This window comes from Coregonus lavaretus (assembly GCF_964263955.1).
Source record: "Coregonus lavaretus genome assembly, contig: HAP1_SCAFFOLD_2614, whole genome shotgun sequence".
Taxonomy (NCBI): domain Eukaryota; kingdom Metazoa; phylum Chordata; class Actinopteri; order Salmoniformes; family Salmonidae; genus Coregonus; species Coregonus lavaretus.
The window spans coordinates 3,394-30,000 of NW_028163599.1; the positions used below are offsets into that span (position 1 = coordinate 3,394).

General features: G+C 46.4%; 1 protein-coding gene and 1 pseudogene across 2 annotated transcripts; both read left to right on the top strand.

Moving 5' to 3' along the window:
• Nucleotides 1-1,276: 1,276 nt before the first annotated feature.
• LOC311117952 (uncharacterized protein) lies at nt 1,277-19,792 on the top strand (the record flags this gene model as incomplete). Its single annotated transcript, XM_084192842.1, has 3 exons — nt 1,277-1,682; nt 5,533-5,619; nt 19,742-19,792. Coding segments are annotated over exons 1-3 (267 nt in total), but the record flags the coding sequence as incomplete, so codon positions are not given.
• LOC311117953 lies at nt 6,436-6,926 on the top strand (annotated as a pseudogene). Its single transcript has 2 exons — nt 6,436-6,493; nt 6,821-6,926. The product of its transcript is annotated as an uncharacterized misc_RNA (transcript).
• Nucleotides 19,793-26,607: the final 6,815 nt, after the last annotated feature.

Below are 26,607 nucleotides of genomic sequence, written 5' to 3' on the forward strand. Positions count from 1 at the left end.
ACACACACACACACACACACCACACACACACACACACACACACACACACACCACACACACACACACACACACACACACACACACCACACACAAACACCACACACCACACACACACACCACACACCACACACACACCACATACACACACACGCACACACACACACACACACTACACACACACACACCACACACACACACATACACACACACACACACACACCACACACCACACACACACCACACACACACACACACACGCACACACCACACACACACACACACACACACCACACGCACACACCACACACACACACACCCACACACACACACACACACACACACACACACACACACACCACACACACACCACACACACACACACACCAACCTCATACACAAATGCATAGTCCTATTTGTGTGTTAGGGCAGGTTATGTGATTAATAAAGATAAATACAAATACTTTATATATACATTTACCAAAAACAACAATAGGACATAAACAAAATCTATAATGTAGGTAAGCACAGATAGCCGGGCCTACATGGCGGAGTGAATATTGAGTTGATAGGGTTCAGATCTTGAACTCCAATAGTGAGTGGGGTTAGAGTTAATAATAGGAATGCACTGCTCTCCCCTCTCTGATGGGACCTGGGCCAGTTACATGAATGGTGCTGCTGGACACGTGACTTTGTCTCAATGTGGTCTCCCTCTTGGCGTCGCAGAATTTCTCATGTTTTCTCTGGCATAGGGCCAGTTTTTTTTTTTCTCTCTTGTGGTGCCTCCCCTCCTCCTCACCCTCCCTCACCCCCATTATCCTCCCACAGGAAAGGTGCTTTCTCTCTCTCTCTCTCTCTCTCTCTCCTCTCCTTTTTTTTTTTTTTTTTTACCTCATTCTCATTCAGTGAGTAGGCTGGTTTCGTGTGGGCTGTGGAGATGCATTTATAATGCCCACTGTTTTTTTGTAGTCTTGCCAATCCGTGTAAAAACTCTTGCCCCGGCCATATAGTCTACGTTATAAAAGTCTAGTTATTGTTATTTGTCAGTCAAATCACGACACGTGGATTTGACTGTGCGCCCCCTGTCACCATTTTATTTTCAATAGGTCTCCCGCTCATTTGTAACGACAGGAGCTGAAATTCAATCGATCCCGGGCTTATTTTTATCACTAAGGCCACCCCCACCCACTTCGACAGAGAGAGGAGACGGGGAGGGTTTTTTTCTCAGCCAAATACTGAAGTGGGCAGCACGTGCTGTTCATAATACAGTGAAGCAACATCTCCCTCCGGCGTTTTTTTTTTCTTCTTTTGTTTTTCTTTTGAGTAGCACCAACATATTCCGTGTAACTTTGATAGCCTACCTGCCGGTTGATTCGTGCATTAGCTTTACAACAAGAGGATCCCCCCTCTCAAGCTCGTGCACCAGGACGTCCGGTGGCTGGCGGTGTGGTCGGTTAGTGTGCAGGCAGGGCAGGATAGGCTCCAGGCTGACGGTGTGTGTTGTACAGTAGAGAGAAGCTGCTGCAGGAGAGATTACTATTTGGTACAAAGTCACAATGAGTGCACACGGTGAAGAAGCCGGGGAGAGTTCAGGAACCGGGACCCAGGAGCCGGAGCCGGAGCCGGCGGCGGCTGCAGAGGCTCCGGCCAAGCGCAAACCGGGCAGACCGAGGAAGCCTGTTAAGGTCGGTCCTAATGTATTTTTTTTAAATCCGATGTAGGCCTAACATACATGCCAGACATATATGCAGTTGCCACTATGCTAGTGTGTGTTCCCATTGCGCTTTGGAGATAGGCAACTCTGTCCGGATGCATCGCGCAGCGCTATACCGATGTTGTTAACGCAAAACTTGGAACAATCAAACGGACCTGCAGGGACAGTAAAGCATGGAATGTTTGTTGTTGCTGTTTACAAAAAGGTTCGGTTTGTTTTTTTAATGCGGTTAGGGGGTTAAGGTTGGCAATGATTGTAAGTAGAGAGGACTCAGTCGTTGTAGATAAGCCCGTCGAACCGTCGGGGTTTAGTTTCACCATTCAACAACATATAGGATTGCAGAACTATACGATTCCATATATATTTTAAATATACAGAGAATAATATTATTGTGTGAAATGTAACGGCTGTTTGTAGTTTAGAAATGATATAGGCCTAAGGAAGTTTTTCATCCCCATTGGCTTCGCCAGTTAATCCCAGCTATAGGTTGAGCCAATGCATAGCTGCACCACGTACTTGATTTTATAACACATTTCCTTCGAGATAACTTTGCCATGAATGACTCAACAATTTGGTTGCGATTGCTATTACCTCTTGTTTATTTTTTTGAAAACATTGGTTCGAGACAAGACAGGCTATGCATAGGTTGTCCTACTGTAGGAACCTCGGCAGGCTGTGTTTTGATTGGTCATGAATAGTGATCTATAGCTAGCTGAGGTTCATTAGAAGATATTCCGTCAAAGTTGACTCACACATCCTGTAACACCCCGAGAGATATTTTAAAGTATTCATGTAGATGTGTTTATGGTTGATAAAGGATATGATTCAGTGCCTAAATGAAGTCATAATGTGACTCACATCAACATTCATAAAAATACATTCAGTTTTTTTTTTTTAAATGCAAACACCGACTTGTGGCCAAAGCACAACAGTTTGGCATTACATACCCCCTTTTCATACACAGACAAAGATCCCACTAATGTACCACGCCTGCTTATGTATGGCAGCTGTTATCTGAAAGAGGTAGGGGTAAAAAAAAAAAAAACATGGTCAATTAAAAGCCACCAAAAGACCTAGTCATGATTCCTGCATTTTCACAGACCCTATAACTAGAATACAGGTATCAGGTCTGTGTGAATGGTTCTCTGCTTCTCTGCAGGTATCAGGTCTGTGTGAATGGTTCTCTGCTTCTCTGCAGGTATCAGGTCTGTGTGAATGGTTCTCTGCTTCTCTGCAGGTATCAGGTCTGTGTGAATGGTTCTCTGCTTCTCTGCAGGTATCAGGTCTGTGTGAATGGTTCTCTTGCTTCTCTGCAGGTATCAGGTCTGTGTGAATGGTTCTCTGCTTCTCTGCAGGTATCAGGTCTGTGTTGAATGGTTCTCTGCTTCTCTGCAGGTATCAGGTATGTGTGAATGGTTCTCTGCTTCTCTGCAGGTATCAGGTCTGTGTGAATGGTTCTCTGCTTCTCTGCAGGTATCAGGTCTATGTGAATGGTTCTCTGCTTCTCTGCAGGTATCAGGTCTGTGTGAATGGGTCTCTGCTTCTCTGCAGGTATCAGGTCTGTGTGAAATGGTTCTCTGCAGGAATCAGGTCTGTGTGCTTCTCTGCAGGTATCAGGTCTGTGTGAATGGTTTCTCTGCTTCTCTGCAGGTAAATTCATGAACACTTCCATTGTTTAACACCTCCCTAATTTGCAATGCAACCAGCCTCCATGGTTTAACAACACATCCTCCCAATTTGCCAGTTACCTACTGATATGTATAAAGGGGTATTACCCACTGATATGTATTAAAGGGGTATTACCTACTGATATGTATTAAAGGGGTATTACCTACTGATATGTATTAGGGGTATTACCTACTGATATGTATTAAAGGGGTATTACCTACTGATATGTATTAAAGGGGTATTACCTACTGATATGTATTAAAGGGGTATTACCTACTGATATGTATTAAAGGGGTATTACCTACTGATATGTATTAAAGGGGTATTACCTACTGATATGTATTAGGGGTATTACCTACTGATATGTATTAAAGGGGTATTACCTACTGATATGTATTAGGGGTATTACCTACTGATATGTATAAAGGGGTATTACCTACTGATATGTATAAAGGGGTCTCCTGTAGCTCAGTTGGTAGAGCATGGCGCTTGCAACGCCAGGGTTGTGGGTTCGATTCCCACGGGGGGGGGGGGGGGCAGCATGAAACATTTATGCACTCACTAACTGTAAGTGGCTCTATATAAGAGCGTCTGCTAAATGACTCAAATGTAGATTCTATTCTTAGTAATAAACAAGGCACCAGAACTGAGCTTGTCTTTTTTTAGTTATTAATAGATTAGTAACCTATCATATTCAGTGAAGGGCTGTGAAAGTGGATGTTGGTAAATGGTTTGCAATGCCTATCCTTTAAAAACAAAGTCTGAGGGCAGATTTAGTGTGAGGATTTAGATTTTTTTTTGACTGCAGAAACAACTCTCACTCTCACATACATGGTAGAAAGACCAAGAGACCACCAGTAAATGGTAGACAGACCAAGAGACCACCAGTAAATGGTAGAAAGACCAAGAGACCACTAGTAAATGGTAGACAGACCAAGATACCACCAGTAAATGGTAGACAGACCAATAGACCACCAGTAAATGGTAGAAAGACCAAGAGACCACCAGTAAATGGTAGAAAGACCAAGAGACCACCAGTAAATGGTAGAAAGACCAAGAGACCACCAGTAAATGGTAGACAGACCAATAGACCACCAGTAAATGGTAGAAAGACCAAGAGACCACCAGTAAATGGTAGACAGACCAAGAGACCACCAGTAAATGGTAGACAGACCAAGAGACCACCAGTAAATGGTAGACAGACCAAGAGACCACCAGTAAATGGTAGAAAGACCAAGAGACCACCAGTAAATGGTAGACAGACCAAGACACCACCAGTAAATATGGTAGACAGACCAAGAGACCACCAGTAAATGGTAGACAGACCAAGAGACCACCAGTAAATGGTAGACAGACCAAGAGACCACCAGTAAATGGTAGACAGACCAAGACACCACCAGTAAATGGTAGAAAGACCAAGAGACCACCAGTAAATGGTAGAAAGACCAAGAGACCACCAGTAAATGGTAGAAAGACCAAGAGACCACCAGTAAATGGTAGACAGACCAAGAGACCACCAGTAAATGGTAGACAGACCAAGAGACCACCAGTAAATGGTAGAAAGACCAAGAGACCACCAGTAAATGGTAGACAGACCAAGAGACCACTAGTAAATGGTAGAAAGACCAAGAGACCACCAGTAAATGGTAGACAGACCAAGAGACCACCAGTAAATGGGCACATTGTTGAAAGGGACATTTTCCTTTAGGAGAGAGAGAGCGAGGGAGGGAGGGGGTGGGGGGGGAGAGGGGGGCAGTGGGCCATAGCTTTGTTTGCGTCCCAAATGGCACCCTCTTCCCTATATGGTGCCTATGGACCCTGGTCAAAAGTAGTGCACTAAATAGGGAATAGGGTGCAATTTGGGACACAGTCTATGTTTCCTGGCCTTAGTCCTCTACACTCAGCCCCATGTTCATGTTCAACTTGTTTCTCCCCCTGTCTGTCTGTCTGTCTGTCTGTCTGTCTGTCTGTCTGTCTGTCTGTCTGTCTGTCTGTCTGTCTGTCTGTCTGTCTGTCTGTCTGTCTGTCTGTCTGTCTGTCTGTCTGTCTGTCTGTCTGTCTGTCTGTCTGTCTGTCTGTCTGTCTGTCTGTCTGTCTGTCTGTCTGTCTGTCTGTCTGTCTGTCTGTCTGTCTGTCTGTCTGTCTGTCTGTAGGAACCTACTGGAGAGCCCGCCCCTAAACGACCAAGGGGCCGTCCCAGAGGCAGCAAGAACAAATGCCCGTCCAAGGCAGCCGCCAGGGTGAGAACCATGCTGCTGAAACACCTAACCTTCACACACACACACACACACCAGCCTACTGCTAGACACACCTCAACACCTCACCCTAACCCTGACATCTCAACACCTCAGCCTCACCCTAACCCTGACACCTCAACACCTCAACACCTCACCCTAACCCTGACATCTCAACACCTCACCCTCACCCTAACCCTGACACCTCAACACCTCACCCTAACCCTGACACCTCAACACCTCAACACCTCACCCTAACCCTGACATCTCAACACCTCAGCCTCACCCTAACCCTGACACCTCAACACCTCAACACCTCACCCTAACCCTGACATCTCAACACCTCACCCTCACCCTAACCCTGACATCTCAACACCTCACCCTCACCCTGACATCTCAACACCTCACCCTCACCTCAACACCTCAACACCTCAACACCTCAACACCTCAACACCTCAACACCTCAACACCTCACCCTCACCCTGACACCTCAACACCTCAACACCTCACCCTCACCCTAACCCTGACACCTCAACACCTCACCCTCACCCTAACCCTGACACCTCAACACCTCAACACCTCAACATCTCAACACCTCACCCTAACCCTGACATCTCAACACCTCACCCTCACCCTAACCCTGACACCTCAACACCTCAACACCTCACCCTAACCCTGACATCTCAACACCTCACCCTCACCCTAACCCTGACACCTCAACACCTCAACACCTCAACACCTCACCCTAACCCTAATCCTGACACCTCAACACCTCACCCTAACCCTGACACCTCAACACCTCACCCTAACCCTGACACCTCAACACCTCACCCTAACCCTGACACCTCAACACCTAACCCTAACCCTGACACCTCACCCTAACCCTATCCCTGACACCTCACCCTAACCCTGACACCTCACCCTAACCCTAACCCTAACCCTGACACCTCAACACCTCACCCTAACCCTAACCCTGACACCTCACCCTCACCCTAACCCTGACACCTCAACACCTCAACACCTCACCCTAACCCTGACACCTCAACACCTCACCCTGACACCTCACCCTAACCCTGACACCTCACCCTAACCCTGACACCTCAACACCTCACCCTAACCCTGACACCTCACCCTAACCCTGACACCTCAACACCTCACCCTAACCCTGACACCTCACCCTCACCCTAACCCTGACACCTCAACACCTCACCCTAACCCTGACACCTCAACACCTCACCCTAACCCTAACACCTCACCCTAACCCTAACCCTGACACCTCAACACCTAACCCTAACCCTGACACCTCACCCTAACCCTGACACCTCAACACCTCACCCTAACCCTAACCCTGACACCTCAACACCTCACCACCTCACCCTAACCCTGACACCTCAACACCTAACCCTAACCCTGACACCTCACCCTAACCCTGACACCTCAACACCTCACCCTAACCCTAACCCTGACACCTCAACACCTCACCACCTAACCCTAACCCTGACACCTCAACACCTCACCACCTCACCCTAACCCTGACACCTCAACACCTCACCCTAACCCTGACACATCAACAGCACCTCTAACTCAAGCATACCAGTGGAGCACACACATACAGGGACACAGTGCTATTATAGTATAAACAATTGTCCTATGGGTGGCCCCATCAGGAATTAAACCGTTGTCCTATGGGTGGACACAGCAGGAATTAAACCGTTGTCCTATGGGTGGCCCCAGTGGTCACCAACCTTTTCTGAGCCCAGATCACTTTCTGAGCAAAAATGCAGGGCCGATTTTTTAAAAACATGACTTAAAAAACATAAGCCTATGCATTAACCTCCTCTCCTCTCCCTCTCCTCTCCCTCTCCTCTCCTCTCCTCTCCTCTCCTCTCCTCTCCTCTCCTCTCTCTCCTCCTCTCCTCTCCTCTCCTCTCCTCTCCTCTCCTCTCCTCTCCTCTCCTCTCCTATCCTCTCCTCTCCTCTCCTCTCCTCTCCTCTTCCTCTCCTCGCCCTCTCCCCCAAATCAATCACACCGACTACCATCCTGAGAGATGTTGTGATGTGTATGATATGAGGATGTGTATGGTCGCAGGGCTTGATATACAGGGCTTTGACACATGCTGCGTCCCCAAATGGCTGCGTCCCCAAACGGCTGCGTCCCCAAACGGCTGCGTCCCCAAACGGCCGTGTCCCCAAACGGCTGCGTCCCCAAACGGCTGCGTCCCCAAACGGCTGCGTCCCCAAACGGCCGTGTCCCCAAACGGCTGCGTCCCCAAACGGCTGCGTCCCCAAACGGCCGTGTCCCCAAACGGGCTACGTCCCCAAACGGCTGCGTCCCCAAACGGCCGCGTCCCAAACGCGTCCCAAACGGCACCCTATGGTTTGTGTGCCCCTCTTTCCATATTCTGTGCCACAGGATGTGCTTTCTGGGATAGAAGCATCAGGTCATTCATTGGTTATTAACCAAAACAGATGACCTCATTTAATTAAATCTGAATTCCAAATTGCACCCTATTCCCTATATAGTGCACTACTATTGAGCAGGGCCCAAAGGGCTCATAGGGCTAAAATAGTGCACTATATAGGGAATAGGGTGCCTTTTGGGAAGCAGCCTGAGATATGGACAATCGTAACAATTATAGTGTGATAAATATAAGCCATGTTTTCATCTGAACTAGGAATTAGGATTGGCTAAGATTCCGGCCTATCCAAAGCATTGTGCCGTGTTAATTATGGCCTTAGTGGTTTAAACGTGTTGTAACATGACCATGTGATATCAGATAACACACATGACGTATGTAGGTACTAGTTGGCTGGCACAGTCCTGAATATGTGGAACCTGTCTTGTTAGCAGAACAATATCCCCAAGTTATTCATTCAATCATTCCTGTCATTAACATTGTATTATAATCAGGCTCCAAGGCCACCCATAGTAGTGGAGATTAGTGTGATCATCTCTTCAGTACCTCTGTCTAGGTGACATGATGATACACTGAGATATTCTCCACTCAGCAGCTGCAGTCATGTTGGAACCTGATCTATATACAATGTGCCAGTCTGCTCATTTAAACCCTCCTCCTCCTCTACCTCCTGTCATCCGCCTCCTGTCCTCCACCTCCTGTCCTCTTCCTCCTGTCCTCCTCCTCCTGTCCTCCTCCTCCTCTTCCACCTTCTGTCCTCCTCCTCCTCCTCCTCCTCCTCCTCCTCCACCTCCTGTCCTCCTCCTCCTGTCCTCCACCTCCTGTCCTCTTCCTCCTGTCCTCCTCCTCCTGACCTCCTCCTCCTCCTCCTCCTCCTCCTCCTCCTCCTCCTCCTCCACCTCCTGTCCTCCTCCTCCTGTCCTCCACCTCCTGTCCTCTTCCTCCTGTCCTGCTCCTCCTGTCCTCCTCCTCCTCCTCCTCCTCCACCTTCTGTCCTCCTCCTCCTCCTCCTCCTCCTCCTCCTCCTCCTCCTCCACCTCCTGTCCTCCCTCCTCATCCCTGTCCTCCTCCTCCTGTCCTCCTCTAACTCCTGTCCTCCTCCTCTACCCTCCTGTCCTCCTCCTCCTGTCCTACACCTCCTGTCCTCTTCCTCCTGTCCTCCTCCTCCTGTCCTCCTCCTCCTCTTCCACCTTCTGTCCTCCTCCTCCTCCCTCCTCCTCCTCCTCCTCCTCCTTCCTCCTCCTCCTCCTCCTCCTCCTGTCCTACTCCTCCACCTCCTGTCCTCCTCCTCCTGTCCTCCACCTCCTGTCCTCTTCATCCTGTCCTCCTCCTCCTGACCTCCTCCTCCTCCTCCTGTCCTCCTCCTCCACCTCCTGTCCTCCTCCTCCTGTCCTCCACCTCCTGTCCTCTTCCTCCTGTCCTGCTCTCCTGTCCTCCTCCTCCTCCTCCTCCACCTTCTGTCCTCCTCCTCCTCCTCCTCCTCCTGTCCTCCTCCTCCTCCTGTCCTCCTCCTCCTGTCCTCCTCCTCCTCCTGACCTCCTGACCTCTTCCTGTCCTCCTCTAACTCCTGTCCTCCTCCTCTACCTCCTGTCCTCCTCCTCTACCCTCCTGTCCTCCACCTCCTGTCCTCTTCCTCCTGTCCTCCTCCTCCTGTCCTCCTCCTCCTCTTCCACCTTATGTACTCCTCCTCCTCCTCCTCCTCCTCCTGTCCTCCTCCTCCTGTCCTCCTCCTCCCTCCTGACCTCCTGACCTCTTCCTGTCCTCTCCACCTTCTGTCCTCCTCCTCCTCCTCCTGTCCTCCTCCTCCACCTCCTGTCCTCCTCCTCCTGTCCTCCACCTCCTGTCCTCCTCCTCCTGTCTCCTCCTCCTCCTGACCTCCTGACCTCTTCCTGTCCTCCTCCACCTTCTGTCCTCCTCCTCCTCCTCCTGTCCTCCTCCTCCACCTCCTGTCCCTCCTCCTCACTGTCCTCCTCCTCCTCCTCCTCCACCTTCTGTCCTCCTCCTCCACCTCCTGTCCTCCTCCTGTCCTCCACCTCCTGTCCTCTTCCTCCTGTCCTCCTCCTCCTGTCCTCCTCCTCCTCCTCCATCTTCTGTCCTCCTCCTCCTCCTCCTCCTCCTGTCCTCCTCCTCCACCTCCTGTCCTCCTCCTCCTGTCCTCCTCCTCCTCCTGTCCTCCTCCTCCTCCTCCACCTTCTGTCCTCCTCCTCCTGTCCTCCCTCCTCCTTCTCCACCTCCCTGTCCTCCTCTTCCTGTCCTCCACCTCCTGTCCTCCTCCTCCACCTTCTGTCCTCCTCCTCCTGTCCTCCCTCCTCCTCCTGTCCTCCTCCTCCTCCACCTTCTGTCCTCCTCCTCCTGTCCTCCTCCTCCACCTCCTGTCCTCCTCCTCCTGTCCTCCACCTCCTGTCCTCTTCCTCCTGTCCTCCTCCTCCTGTCCTCCTCCTCCTCCTCCTGTCCTCCTCCTCCTCCTCCTCCTCCTCCTCCTCCTGTCCTCCTCCTCCTGTCATCCTCCTCCTGTCCTACTCCTCCTGTCCTACTCCACCTCCTGTCCTCCTGTCCTCCTCTTCCTGTCCTCCTCCTCTACCTCCTGTCCTCCTCCCCTATCCCCATCTAGCCTTCCTTCCATCCCCAGTTTGACCTGATGAGGCCAGGCCCGTGCTAACAACTAGTGGCTTGTCTTCACACACACCACACACACACACACACACACCACACGCACACGACACACGCACACACACACACACACACACACACACACACACACACACACACACACACACACACACACACACACAGACACACACGCCAACACACACACACACACACAGACACACACGCACACACACACACACACACACACACACACAAACACACACACACACACACACACACGCACACACACACACACACACACACACACACACACAGACACACAGACACACACGCACACACCGGGACTATAAATTAAAACACTGTGAGGGTGTTGTGTTACAGACAGACCATTAAATGCCCTCATTAAAATGCAATCAGACAACTGGGTTCAAGAACACTGATTGGCTGTAGTGGTGGTGAGCAGAAGTGGACTGAAATAAGTGCTGGTACTCATTTTAGGGGCTGGTAATGGTTATATTTAGGTGCTGGTAATGGTTATATTTAGAGGCTGGTAATGGTTATATTTAGGGGCTGGTAATGGTTATATTTAGGTGCTGGTAATGGTTATATTTAGGTGCTGGTAATGGTTATATTTAGGGGCTGGTAATGGTTATATTTAGGGACTGGTAATGTTTATATTTAGGTGCTGGTAATGGTTATATTTAGGGGCTGGTAATGGTTATATTTAGGGGCTGGTAATGGTTATATTTAGGGGCTGGTAATGTTTATATTTAGGTGCTGGTAATGGTTATATTTAGGTGCTGGTAATGTTTATATTTATGTGCTGTAATGGTTATATTTAGGTGCTGGTAATGTTTATATTTAGGTGCTGTAATGGTTATATTTAGGTGCTGGTAATGTTTATATTTAGGTGCTGGTAATGGTTATATTTAGGTGCTGGTAATGTTTATATTTAGGTGCTGGTAATGGTTATATTTAGGTGCTGGTAATGTTTATATTTAGGTGCTGGTAATGTTTATATTTAGGTGCTGGTAATGGTTATATTTAGGTGCTGGTAATGGTTATATTTAGGTGCTGGTAATGGTTCTATTTAGGTTCAGGTAATGGTGCAGGTAATGTTTATATTTAGGTGCTGGTAATGGTTATATTTAGTTGCTGGTAATGGTTATATTTAGGTGCTGGTAAAGGTTATATTTAGGTGCTGGTAATGGTTATATTTAGGTGCTGGAAATGTTTATATTTAGGTGCTGGTAATGGTTATATTTAGGTGCTGGAAATGGTTATACTTAGGTGCTGGTAATGGTTATATTTAGGTGCTGGAAATGTTTATATTTAGGTGCTGGTAATGGTTATATTTAGGTGCTGGTAATGTTTATATTTAGGTGCTGTAATGGTTATATTTAGGTGCTGTAATGGATATATTTAGGTGCTGGTAATGTTTATATTTAGGTGCTGGTAATGGTTATATTTAGGTGCTGGTAATGGTTATATTTAGGTGCTGTAATGGTTATATTTAGGTGCTGTAATGGTTATATTTAGGTGCTGGTAATGTTTATATTTAGGTGCTGGTAATGGTTATATTTAGGTGCTGGTAATGGTTATATTTAGGTGCTGTAATGGTTATATTTAGGTGCTGGTAATGGTTATATTTAGGTGCTGTAATGGTTATATGTAGGTGCTGTAATGGTTATATTTAGGTGCTGGTAATGGTTATATTTAGGTGCTGGTAATGGTTATATTTAGGTGCTGGTAATGGATATATATGTGCTGGTAATGGTTATATTTAGGTGCTGGTAATGGTTATATTTAGGTGCTGGAAATGGTTATACTTAGGTGCTGGTAATGTTTATATTTAGGTGCTGGTAATGGTTATATTTAGGTGCTGGTAATGGTTATATTTAGGTGCTGGTAATGGTTATATTTAGGTGCTGGTAATGGTTATATTTAGGTGCTGGTAATGGTTATATGTAGGTGCTGGTCATGGTTATATTTAGGTGCTGGTCATGGTTATATTTAGGTGCTGGTCATGGTTATATTTAGGTGCTGGTAATGGTTATATTTATGTGCTGGTCATGGTTATATTTAGGTGCTGGTCATGGTTATATTTAGGTGCTGGTCATGGTTATATTTAGGTGCTGGTAATGTTTATATTTAGGTGCTGGTAAAGTTTATATTTAGGTGCTGTAATGGTTATATTTAGGTGCTGGTAATGGTTATATGTAGGTGCTGGTAATGGTTATATTTAGGTTCTGGTAATGGTTATATTTAGGTGCTGGTAATGTTTATATTTAGGTGCTGGTAATGTTTATATTTAGGTGCTGGTAAAGGTTATATTTAGGTGCTGGTAATGGTTATATTTAGGTGCTGGTAATGGATATACAGTGGGGAGAACAAGTATTTGATACACTGCCGATTTTGCAGGTTTTCCTACTTACAAAGCATGTAGAGGTCTGTAATTGTTATCATAGGTACACTTCAACTGTGAGAGACGGAATCTAAAACAAAAATCCAGAAAATCACATTGTATGATTTTTAAGTAATTCATTTGCATTTTATTGCATGACATAAGTATTTGATCACCTACCAACCAGTAAGAATTCCGGCTCTCACAGACCTGTTAGTTTTTCTTTAAGAAGCCCTCCTGTTCTCCACTCATTACCTGTATTAACTGCACCTGTTTGAACTCGTTATCTGTATAAAAGACACCTGTCCACACACTCAATCAAACAGACTCCAACCTCTCCACAATGGCCAAGACCAGAGAGCTGTGTAAGGACAACAGGGATAAAATTGTAGACCTGCACAAGGCTGGGATGGGCTACAGGACAATAGGCAAGCAGCTTGGTGAGAAGGCAACAACTGTTGGCGCAATTATTAGAAAATTGAAGAAGTTCAAGATGACGGTCAATCACCCTCGGTCTGGGGCTCCATGCAAGATCTCACCTCGTGGGGCATCAATGATCATGAGGAAGGTGAGGGATCAGCCCAGAACTACACTGCAGGACCTGGTCAATGACCTGAAGAGAGCTGGGATCACAGTCTCAAAGAAAACAATTAGTAACACACTACGCCGTCATGGATTAAAATCCTGCAGCGCACGCTAGGTTCCCCTGCTCAAGCCAGCGCATGTCCAGGCCCGTCTGAAGTTTGCCAATGACCATCTGGATGATCCAGAGGAGGAATGGGAGAAGGTCATGTGGTCTGATGAGACCAAAATAGAGCTTTTTGGTCTAAACTCCACTCGCCGTGTTTGGAGGAAGAAGAAGAATGAGTACAACCCCAAGAACACCATCCCAACCGTGAAGCATGTAGGTGGAAACATCATTCTTTGTGGAAGCTTTTCTGCAAAGGGGACAGGACGACTGCACCGTATTGAGGGGAGGATGGATGGGGCCATGTATCGCGAGATCTTGGCCAACAACCTCCTTCCCTCAGTAAGAGCATTGAAGATGGGTCGTGGCTGGGTCTTCCAGCATGACAACGACCCGAAACACACAGCCAGGGCAACTAAGGAGTGGCTCCGTAAGAAGCATCTCAAGGTCCTGGAGTGGCCTAGCCAGTCTCCAGACCTGAACCCAATAGAAAATCTTTGGAGGGAGCTGAAAGTCCGTATTGCCCAGCGACATCCCCGAAACCTGAAGGATCTGGAGAAGGTCTGTATGGAGGAGTGGGCCAAAATCCCTGCTGCAGTGTGTGCAAACATGGTCAAGACCTACAGGAAACATATGATCTCTGTAACTGCAAACAAAGGTTTCTGTACCAAATATTAAGTTCTGCTTTTCTGATGTATCAAATACTTATTAGGACCATACGTCAGGACTACCGGGCATGATGACACCTTGCTGTCCCCAGTCCGCCTGGCCTTGCTGCTATTCCAGTTTCAACTGTTCTGCCTGCGGCTACGAAACCCCTACCTGTCCCAGACCTGCTGTTTTCAACTCTAAATGATCGGCTATGAAAAGCCAACTGAGAGACCTGAGCCCTAGGACCATACGTCGGGACTACCGGCCGTGGTGACTCCTTGCTGTCCCCAGTCCGCCTGGCCTTGCTGCTATTCCAGTTTAAACTGTTCTGCCTGCGGTTATGGAACCCCTACCTGTCCCAGACCTGCTGTTTTAAACTCTAATGATCGGCTATGAAAAGCCAACTGAGATTTATTCCTGATTATTATTTGACCATGCTTGTCACTTATGAACATTTTTGAACATCTTGGCATGGTTCTGTTATAATCTCCACCCGGCACAGCCAGAAGAGGACTGGCCACCCCTCATAGCCTGGTTCCTCTCTAGGTTTCTTCCTAGGTTTCGCCTTTCTAGGGAGTTTTTCCTAGCCACCGTGCTTCTACACCTGCATTACTAGCTGTTTGGGGTTTTAGGCTGGGTTTCTGTACAGCACTTCGAGATATTAGCTGATGTAAGAAGGGCTATATAAAATAAAATTGATTGATTGATTGATTATGTCATGCAATAAAATGCAAATTAATTACTTAGAAATCATACAATGTGATTTTCTGGATTTTTGTTTTAGATTCCGTCTCTCACAGTTGAAGTGTACCTATGATAAAAATTACAGACCTCAACATGCTTTGTAAGTAGGAAAACCTGCAAAATCGGCAGTGTATCAAATACTTGTTCTCCCCACTGTATATGTACTGGTAATGGTTATATTTAGGTGCTGGTAATGGTTATATTTAGGTGCTGGAAATGGTTATACTTAGGTGCTGGTAATGGTTATATTTAGGTGCTGGAAATGTTTATATTTAGGTGCTGGTAATGGTTATATTTAGGTGCTGGAAATGGTTATACTTAGGTGCTGGTAATGGTTATATTTAGGTGCTGGAAATGTTTATATTTAGGTGCTGGTAATGGTTATATTTAGGTGCTGGTAATGTTTATATTTAGGTGCTGTAATGGTTATATTTAGGTGCTGTAATGGATATATTTAGGTGCTGGTAATGTTTATATTTAGGTGCTGGTAATGGTTATATTTAGGTGCTGGTAATGGTTATATTTAGGTGCTGGTAATGGTTATATTTAGGTGCTGTAATGGTTATATTTAGGTGCTGGTAATGGTTATATTTAGGTGCTGGTAATGGTTATATTTAGGTGCTGGTAATGGTTATATTTAGGTGCTGGTAATGGTTATATTTAGGTGCTGTAATGGTTATATGTAGGTGCTGTAATGGTTATATTTAGGTGCTGGTAATGGTTATATTTAGGTGTTGGTAATGGTTATATTTAGGTGCTGGTAATGGATATATATGTGCTGGTAATGGTTATATTTAGGTGCTGGTAATGGTTATATTTAGGTGCTGGTAATGTTTATATTTAGGTGCTGGTAATGGTTATATTTAGGTGCTGGTAATGGTTATATTTAGGTGCTGGTAATGGTTATATTTAGGTGCTGGTAATGGTTATATTTAGGTGCTGGTCATGGTTATATTTAGGTGCTGGTCATGGTTATATTTAGGTGCTGGTCATGGTTATATTTAGGTGCTGGTAATGGTTATATTTATGTGCTGGTCATGGTTATATTTAGGTGCTGGTAATGTTTATATTTAGGTGCTGGTAAAGTTTATATTTAGGTGCTGTAATGGTTATATTTAGGTGCTGGTAATGGTTATATGTAGGTGCTGGTAATGGTTATATTTAGGTGCTGGTAATGTTTATATTTAGGTGCTGGTCATGGTTATATTTGGTGCTGGTAATGTTTATATTTAGGTGCTGGTAATGGTTATATTTAGGTTCTGGTAATGGTTATATTTAGGTGCTGGTAATGGTTATATTTAGGTGCTGGTAATGGTTATATTTAGGTGCTGGTCATGGTTATATTTAGGTGCTGGTAATGGTTATATTTATGTGCTGGTCATGGTTATATTTAGGTGCTGGTCATGGTTATATTTAGGTGCTGGTAATGGTTATATTTAGGTGCTGGTAATGTTTATATTTAGGTGCTGGTAAAGTTTATATTTAGGTGCTGTAATGGTTATATTTAGGTGCTGGTAATGTTTATATTTAGGTGCTGGTAAAGTTTATATTTAGGTGCTGTAATGGTTATATTTAGGTGCTGGTAATGGTTATATGTAGGTGCTGGTAATGGTTATATTTAGGTGCTGGTAATGTTTATATTTAGGTGCTGGTAATGGTTATATTTAGGGGCGGTTAACCAGCCAAGTTGTCTCACAATACGACGGGAGGCTATATACGTTAACCAGCCAAGTTGTCTCACAATACGACGGGAGGCTATATACGTTAACCGGCCAATACGACGGGAGGCTATATACGTTAACCAGCCAATACGACGGGAGGCTATATACGTTAACCAGCCAATACGACGGGAGGCTATATACGTTAACCAGCCAATACGACGGGAGGCTATATAAGTTAACCAGCCAATACGACGGGAGGCTATATACGTTAACCAGCCAATACGACGGGAGGCTATATACGTTAACCAGCCAATACGACGGGAGGCTATATACGTTAACCAGCCAATACGACGGGAGGCTATATACGTTAACCAGCCAATACGACGGGAGGCTATATACGTTAACCAGCCAATACGACGGGAGGCTATATACGTTAACCAGCCAATACGACGGGAGGCTATATACGTTAACCGGCCAATACGACGGGAGGCTATATACGTTAACCGGCCAATACGACGGGAGGCTATATACGTTAACCGGCCAATACGACGGGAGGCTATATACGTTAACCGGCCAATACGACGGGAGGCTATATACGTTAACCGGCCAATACGACGGGAGGCTATATACGTTAACCGGCCAATACGACGGGAGGCTATATACGTTAACCAGCCAATACGACGGGAGGCTATATACGTTAACCAGCCAATACGACGGGAGGCTATATACGTTAACCAGCCAATACGACGGGAGGCTATATACGTTAACCAGCCAATACGACGGGAGGCTATATACGTTAACCAGTCTGACTTAGTCCCTGCTGTGAACATGGTGTGTGTCCCAAATGGCTCTGGTCAAAAGAAGTGCACTAAATAGGGAATAGGGTGTGATTTGAGACACAGCCCCCCTATCTGGGGGGCATCTCTTCTGTGAGTCTGTCTGCAGCACACCATTGGGAATAAGGGTGGAATGCAGAAAATGCGAGCTCGTCTTCAGACATTCAGGTTGAAAGTGGGCCTGAGGAAAAAAAATGTCAACATAAATGTGATCTTTTATGTGAATCATATCATCTCACGAGCTTTTTAGTCCTTAAGGGCTTGTCGGTTTGCGGGGGGATGTAGTTGGCGCTCTAGTCTGTGCTTTGACGTCTGGTGACTGATTGGCTGGTAACCTCCAGAGCAGCAGGGGAAGTAGTGGAGGTGTTTGGCAGATAAGGGTGTGGGTGTGTGTTTGGCAGCTAAAGGATCATCTCACCAGAGAGATGAGGCTGTGAGAAGGACCACCTGCAGACGGGATCTCTCTGAGACGGGGGGGGGGAGGACTGGCCATAGGGCAGTTCGAGTAAATGCAATTTTGGCCTGGTCCAGCTTTGGCCTGGTGGTTCTGTCTGAATCGGGTTTTCTGCACAAAATGATCATTATTTGGCTAATAATGGAGGCATCGAGGGGAATTGCATTGGCCATTCATCAATGCATTACAACATAACATACTTTTTCACCAAGTCATCACTACACTCAGATTGACTCAGTTACCATCACAAAGCCATTCCTGTTTGGATGGGTAAGGGAGACCTAGACTAGAATTACCCTGGAACCTGAGACCTGGCTCTTGGTTTGGCTCTTGGCTCTCTGGTGGAGGAGGAGGTGGAGGAGGAGGTGGAGGAGGAGGAGGAGGAGGTGGAGGAGGAGGTGGAAGAGGAGGAGGAGGTGGAAGAGGAGGTGGAGGAGGAGGAGGTGGAAGAGGAGGAGGTGGAAGAGGAGGAGGTGGAGGTGGAAGAGGAGATGGAAGAGGAGGTGGAGGAGGAGGAGGTGGAGGAGGGGGAGGAGGAGGAGGTGAAAGAGGAGGAGGAGGATGTGGAGGAGGAGGAGGTGGAGGAGGAGGAGGGGGTGGGAGGGGGAGGAGGAGGAGGTGGAGGAGGAGGAAGAGGATGAGGAGGAGGAGGCAGTCACAGAGACATGAGAAGGAGGAGCCGTATAGCTCTACGGAGACGATTACAGATTACAGACGATTACAGATTACAGACGATTACAGATTACATTTTATTGGTCGCGTACACATATTTTGCAGATTTTATCGCAGGTGCAGGTTAATAACATCCAAGGATTCACCCCATTTCCTACTTAGTACACTACTGTTGACCTGAGCCGTGTGGCCCCTGGTGAAAAGTAGTGCACTATTTGGAATAGTGTGCCATTTGGGAGACACCCTATAACTGCCCACCATGGTTCTTATCTGAGAGGGGAGACCACTGATAAAGGTCTACCTCATTCCAACCTGAAGAGCAGAAAACTGTACTGGTGAAATATTGCTCTCAGCCAACTGGAGGAACTTTTGTAGTGCTGAAATTGGGGATTTGTTTCAGGTGGGGTTGGGGATAAAGGAGGCACACACTACACTACACTCTCTTCTCTTATAAACACAGGGTTATATGTCCCACTGAAAGTACCTTGAGGCAGATATACAGGTATCCAACCATTATCTCTGCAACCTTGGAGATGATCGAGTGACACAAACACTATTGTTCTCTCAGTTAACCCTGAAGGGGAAATAAATAACTGAACACAATGGATGTGAATGATAACCAATGACTATTAACTAGGTCAATGTCTACACACTTAGAAAAAAAGGTGCTATCTAGAACCTAAAAGGGTTCTTCGGCAGTCCCCATAGGAGAATCCTTTGAAGAACCCTTTTGGGGTCCAGGTAGAACCCTATTGGGTTCCATGTAGAACCCTCCAAAGGATTCTCCTATGGGGACAGCCGAAGAACTGTTCTGAAACCCTTTTTTCTAAGAGTGTTTTTTTTTTTTTGCCCTGCAGGGGGGATAAATAAGTGATGAAATATGAGATATATTTCTAGATATTTTTCTAGATGTAGTTCTAGATGTATTTCTAGATATAGATATATTTTCTATATGTTGTGTCTAATGAGGAGTCTTGTGTTTGTTTTGCAGAAAGCCCTGGCCTCTGGAGAGAAGAGACCCAGAGGCAGACCCAGGAAATGGGTGAGTCACCTTTGACCCCATTCCACCAAACACTGTGTGTGTGTGTGTGTGTGTGTGCGCGTGCGTGTGTGTGCGCGTGTGCGTGTATGCACATGCATGCTCGTGTATGGAAATCTCAACACTACACAAAACACTCTTCCACAAGGCATTTAAACCTGATACATATTTAACATGATATAACCTGTCAGTTGTTTAGGTGTTTCTGAGTCATTTGAGCTCAGAGATAGAGGTATCAGTGTGGATATCTTTAGGTTAAAGGGTATATTAGAGGTATCAGTGTGGATATCTTTAGGTTAAAGGCTATGATAGAGGTATCAGTGTGGATATCTTTAGGTTAAAGGCTATGATAGAGGTATCAGTGTGGATATCTTTAGGTTAAAGGCTATGATAGAGGTATCAGTGTGGATATCTTTAGGTTAAAGGGTATGTTAGAGGTATCAGTGTGGATATCTTTAGGTTAAAGGCTATGATAGAGGTATCAGTGTGGATATCTTTAGGTTAAAGGGTATGATAGAGGTATCAGTGTGGATATCTTTAGGTTAAAGGGTATGTTAGAGGTATCAGTGTGGATATCTTTAGGTTAAAGGGTATGATAGAGGTATCAGTGTGGATATCTTTAGGTTAAAGGGTATGTTAGAGGTATCAGTGTGGATATCTTTAGGTTAAAGGGTATGTTAGAGGTATCAGTGTGGATATATTTAGGTTAAAGGGTATGGTACAGGTAGCAGTGTGGATATCTTTAGGTTAAAGGCTATGATAGAGGTATCAGTGTGGATATCTTTAGGTTAAAGGGTATGATAGAGGTATCAGTGTGGATATCTTTAGGTTAAAGGGTATGATAGAGGTATCAGTGTGGATGTCTTTAGGTTAAAGGGTATGATAGAGGTATCAGTGTGGATATCTTTAGGTTAAAGGGTATGTTAGAGGTATCAGTGTGGATATCTTTAGGTTAAAGGGTATGTTAGAGGTATCAGTGTGGATATCTTTAGGTTAAAGGGTATGATATAGGTATCAGTGTGGATATCTTTAGGTTAAAGGGTATGTTAGAGGTATCAGTGTGGATATCTTTAGGTTAAAGGGTATGATAGAGGTATCCGTGTGGATATCTTTAGGTTAAAGGGTATGTTAGAGGTATCAGTGTGGATATCTTTAGGTTAAAGGGTATGTTAGAGGTATCAGTGTGGATATCTTTAGGTTAAAGTGTATGATAGAGGTATCAGTGTGGATATCTTTAGGTTAAAGGGTATGATAGAGGTATCAGTGTGGATATCTTTAGGTTAAAGTGTATGATAGAGGTATCAGTGTGGATATCTTTAGGTTAAAGGGTATGATAGAGGTATCAGTGTGGATGTCTTTAGGTTAAAGGGTATGATAGAGGTATCAGTGTGGATATCTTTAGGTTAAAGGGTATGTTAGAGGTATCAGTGTGGATATCTTTAGGTTAAAGGGTATGTTAGAGGTATCAGTGTGGATATCTTTAGGTTAAAGGGTATGTTAGAGGTATCAGTAACAAACGCTCCCTGTGTTGGCTTCTGTTATGTTGCTTTAATTATGCGGTTGGAGTACATACACACTTCCTACGGTGTGTGTGTGTGTGTGTGTGCCCACCCGCGCACGTGTGTGTATGCCTGTGTGTGTGTATGCCTGTGTGTGTGTATGCCTGTGTGTGTGTATGCCTGTGTGTGTGTATGCCTGTGGTGTGTATGCCTGTGTGTGTGTATGCCTGTGTGTGTGTGTGTGTATGCCTGTGTGTGTGTATGCCTGTGGTGTGTATGCCTGTGTGTGTGTATGCCTGTGTGTGTGTATGCCTGTGTGTGTGTATGCCTGTGTGTGTGTGTATGCCTGTGTGTGTGTATGCCTGTGGTGTGTATGCCTGTGTGTGTGTATGCCTGTGTGTGTGTGTGCCCACGTGTGTGTATGCCTGTGTGTGTGTTTGCGGAAATGCGCTTGTGTGTGCCTCTGTGTGTATTTTTTAGAGGAGATGGTGTTTTTGTATTATCAGTCAAATAAAATGTTTCTACTTCTCAGTGACCACAGGGATAGTTCAATCATTCCTGAGGCAGCTTGAAGCTCTCTCTGTTTATCAGCCACTAAGTGACAGGACAGGTTGATAGTGCTGAGGGAGGGGGAAAGCTCCGGCACAGTACAACACAGTACAACACAGGACAATACAGGACAATACAGTACAACACAGTACAGTACAGTACAACACAGTACAACACAGTACAGTACAGTACAACACAGTACAGTATAGTACAACACAGTACAGTACAGCACAGTATAGTACAACACAGTACAGTACAGTACAACACAGTACAACACAGTACAATACAGTACAGTACAATACAGTACAGTACAGCACAGTATAGTACAACACAGTACAGTACAATACAGTACAGCACAGTACAGTACAACACAGTACAATACAGTACAGTACAACACAGTACAATACAGTACAGTATAACACAGTACAATACAGCACAGTACAGTACAACACAGTTGAACTGATACTCTTATCTCTCCTGTAGGTGGTGACCTGAGATACTCTTATCTCTCCTGTAGGGGGTGACCTGAGATACTCTTATATCTCCTGTAGGTGGTGACCTGAGATACTCTTATCTCTCCTACAGGGGATGACCTGAGATACTCTTATCTCTCCTACAGGGGGTGACCTGAGATACTCTTATCTCTCCTACAGGGGGTGACCTGAGATACTCTTATCTCTCCTGTAGGGGATGACCTGAGATACTCTTATCTCTCCTGTAGGGGGTGACCTGAGATACTCTTATCTCTCCTGTAGGGGGTGACCTGAGATACTCTTATCTCTCCTGTAGGGGGTGACCTGAGATACTCTTATCTCTCCTGTAGGGGGTGACCTGAGATACTCTTATCTCTCCTGTAGGGGGTGATCTGAGATACTCTTATCTCTCCTACAGGGGGTGACCTGAGATACTCTTATCTCTCCTGTAGGGGGTGACCTGAGATACTCTTATCTCTCCTGTAGGGGGTGACCTGAGATACTCTTATCTCTCCTACAGGAGGTGACCTGAGATACTCTTATCTCTCCTACAGGGGGTGACCTGAGATACTCTTATCTCTCCTACAGGGGGTGACCTGAGATACTCTTATCTCTCCTGTAGGGGGTGACCTGAGATACTCTTATCTCTCCTACAGGGGGTGACCTGAGATACTCTTATCTCTCCTGTAGGGGGTGACCTGAGATACTCTCCTACAGGGAGTAGTAGTTTATTCTAACACTGTTTTGGTATATGATTCTAGGAACGCATTTAGATTCACAACAGACGTCCTTCAGCAGCCATTGTCTGTTGAAATATCTCTCTTTTATGACCCCCTGAACATGCATGCCACAGCTAAGAGCACACACACAGAGGTACAACATAGCAAGCATTATGTTATTGTTATCATTGAGGACTATAAAGTAATTTACATATTTCCTAGTCACGGTCATTCACTGCGCATAGCAGGCTTTATGTTTAATGTGGAATAGGGTGTCATTTGGGATACATCCCTTCTATCAGCTGCTGTGATCAGGGTTGATGCCTGCCTGCCTGTACTCCCTGTCAGAGCAGCTAGCCCCTAAATCAGTTAGTCAGCTCCCAGCTCCAGGCTATCACTGAACCCTTGGACTCAACTGATAAAGCAGATAAAGGTATTGCTATGTGTCCTTTGTAGTGGTGCCTGCAGTGCAGTCTTCTGGTGCCTGCGAGGGTCAGGTACACACACACACACCTACGCATTTACACACCTACAGGACACACACACACACGCGCACACACACACACACACACACATACACAGACACACACACACACACACACACACACACCCCAGTGAGGGCCAGGTACACACACACACCTACACGCCTACATCCACCCACGCGTTGGCCACGATGGCGCCGAAACAACGTCAGTCAGGATCTCTGGCACAACTACAGTCAGAAGCACGTTATCCTGGCTGTGGCTCAAATGGCTCACTATTTCCAATTCCCTATATGACCATAGGGCCCTGGTCTAAAGTAGGACCCTACACAAGGAATAGGAAGCTATTTGGGAAGCAGACCCTGTGTTTTTCAGAGCAGATTGTGTACTCCGGTTGGTTATGTCATGGTTTCACACGGACTTGACGTAGAAACCCACAGCAGGAGTTGTGATAAAGGGGTGACTTGGGTTCAGGGAGAGGAGAGGAGAGAGAGGAGAGGAGAGGAGAGGAGAGGAGAGGAGAGGAGAGGAGAGGAGAGGAGAGGAGAGGAGAGGAGAGGAGAGGAGAGGAGAGGAGAGGAGAGGAGAGGAGAGGAGAGGGTGACTTGGATTCAGGAAGACATGACTCACTACTGCAGTCAGAATATGAAGGAAGGCCACCCCATAGAAAGACCCAACACATCCCGTCACTGTAAATCCTGAATGAACCAGAGAATAATGCACAGAACTGACTTAGTGAATGAACCAACAGCTAGCAGCATGGGAATGAGAGGTGTAAGGTTGGATGAGAGACCGAGAGAGAGAGAGAGGGAGGGAGGGAGGGAGGGAGGGAGGGAGGGAGGGAGGGAGGGGGATGATGAAGGGATAGAGAGAGAGAGAGCTAGAGAGAGGAGGTGGGATATGGAGAGAAAGAGATGGAGGGAGGGAGAGGGACTGCTTGGGAAGCCATCTCTAAAAAGACCTGCCTGTGCAGAGCTCTGTGTAGCTCTGTGTAGCCCTGTGTATCTCTGTGTAGCTCTGTGTAGCTCTGTGTAGCCCTGTGTAGCTCTGTGTAGCCCTGTGTAGCCCTATGTAGCTATATGTAGCCCTGTGTAGCCCTGTGTAGCCCTATGTAGCTCTGTGTAGCCCTGTGTAGCCCTGTGTAGCCCTGTGTAGCCCTGTGTAGCCCTGTGTAGCCCTGTGTAGCCCTGTGTAGCTCTGTGTAGCCCTGTGTAGCCCTATGTAGCCCTGTGTAGCCCTGTGTAGCCCTGTGTAGCTCTGTGCAGCTCTGTGTAGCTCTGTGTAGCTCTGTCTAGCCCTGTGTAGCCCTGTGTAGCTCTGTGTAGCTCTGTGTAGCTCTATGTAGCTCTGTGTGGTAGAGAACGACCGATAATCGGCCGAGCCGATATATCGGGCTGATATTGGCATTTTCTAGTCTTATCGGCTGTCAGCCCTTCACTATCGACTTTGCTGATAGTCCCTCTACATAGCAAAGCTGCATAGCAGAGGTAGGCTACTGAACATAGCAAAGCAGCATAGCAGAGGTAGGCTACTGAACATAGCAAAGCTGCATAGCAGAGGTAGGCTACTGAACATAGCAAAGCTGCATAGCAGAGGTAGGCTACTGAACATAGCAAAGCTGCATAGCAGAGGTAGGCTACTGAACATAGCAAAGCTGCATAGCAGAGGTAGGCTACTGAACATAGCAAAGCTGCATAGCAGAGGTAGGCTACTGAACATAGCAAAGCTGCATAGCAGAGGTAGGCTACTGAACATAGCAAAGCTGCATAGCAGAGGTAGGCTACAGAACATAGCAAAGCTGCATAGCAGAGGTAGGCTACTGAACATAGCAAAGCTGCATAGCAGAGGTAGGCTACTGAACATAGCAAAGCTGCATAGAAGAGGTAGGCTACTGAACATAGCAAAGCTGCATAGCAGAGGTAGGCTACTGAACATAGCAAAGCAGCATAGCAGAGGTAGGCTACTGAACATAGCAAAGCTGCATAGCAGAGGTAGGCTACTGAACATAGCAAAGCTGCATAGCAGAGGTAGTCTACTGAACATAGCAAAGCTGCATAGCAGAGGTAGGCTACTGAACATAGCAAAGCTGCATAGCAGAGGTAGGCTACTGAACATAGCAAAGCTGCATAGCAGAGGTAGGCTACTGAACATAGCAAAGCAGCATAGCAGAGGTAGGCTACTGAACATAGCAAAGCTGCATAGCAGAGGTAGGCTACTGAACATAGCAAAGCTGCATAGCAGAGGTAGGCTACTGAACATAGCAAAGCTGCATAGCAGAGGTAGGCTACTGAACATAGCAAAGCTGCATAGCAGAGGTAGGCTACTGAACATAGCAAAGCTGCATAGCAGAGGTAGGCTACTGAACATAGCAAAGCTGCATAGCAGAGGTAGGCTACTGAACATAGCAAAGCTGCATAGCAGAGGTAGGCTACTGAACATAGCAAAGCTGCATAGCAGAGGTAGGCTACTGAACATAGCAAAGCTGCATAGCAGAGGTAGGCTACTGAACATAGCAAAGCTGCATAGCAGAGGTAGGCTACTGAACATAGCAAAGCTGCATAGCAGAGGTAGGCTACTGAACATAGCAAAGCTGCATAGCAGAGGTAGGCTACTGAACATAGCAAAGCTGCATAGCAGAGGTAGGCTACTGAACATAGCAAAGCTGCATAGCAGAGGTAGGCTACTGAACATAGCAAAGCTGCATAGAAGAGGTAGGCTACTGAACATAGCAAAGCTGCATAGCAGAGGTAGGCTACTGAACATAGCAAAGCTGCATAGCAGAGGTAGGCTACTGAACATAGCAAAGCTGCATAGCAGAGGTAGGCTACTGAACATAGCAAAGCTGCATAGCAGAGGTAGGCTACTGAACATAGCAAAGCTGCATAGCAGAGGTAGGCTACTGAACATAGCAAAGCTGCATAGCAGAGGTAGGCTACTGAACATAGCAAAGCTGCATAGCAGAGGTAGGCTACTGAACATAGCAAAGCTGCATAGCAGAGGTAGGCTACTGAACATAGCAAAGCTGCATAGCAGAGGTAGGCTACTGAACATAGCAAAGCAGCATAGCAGAGGTAGGCTACTGAACATAGCAAAGCT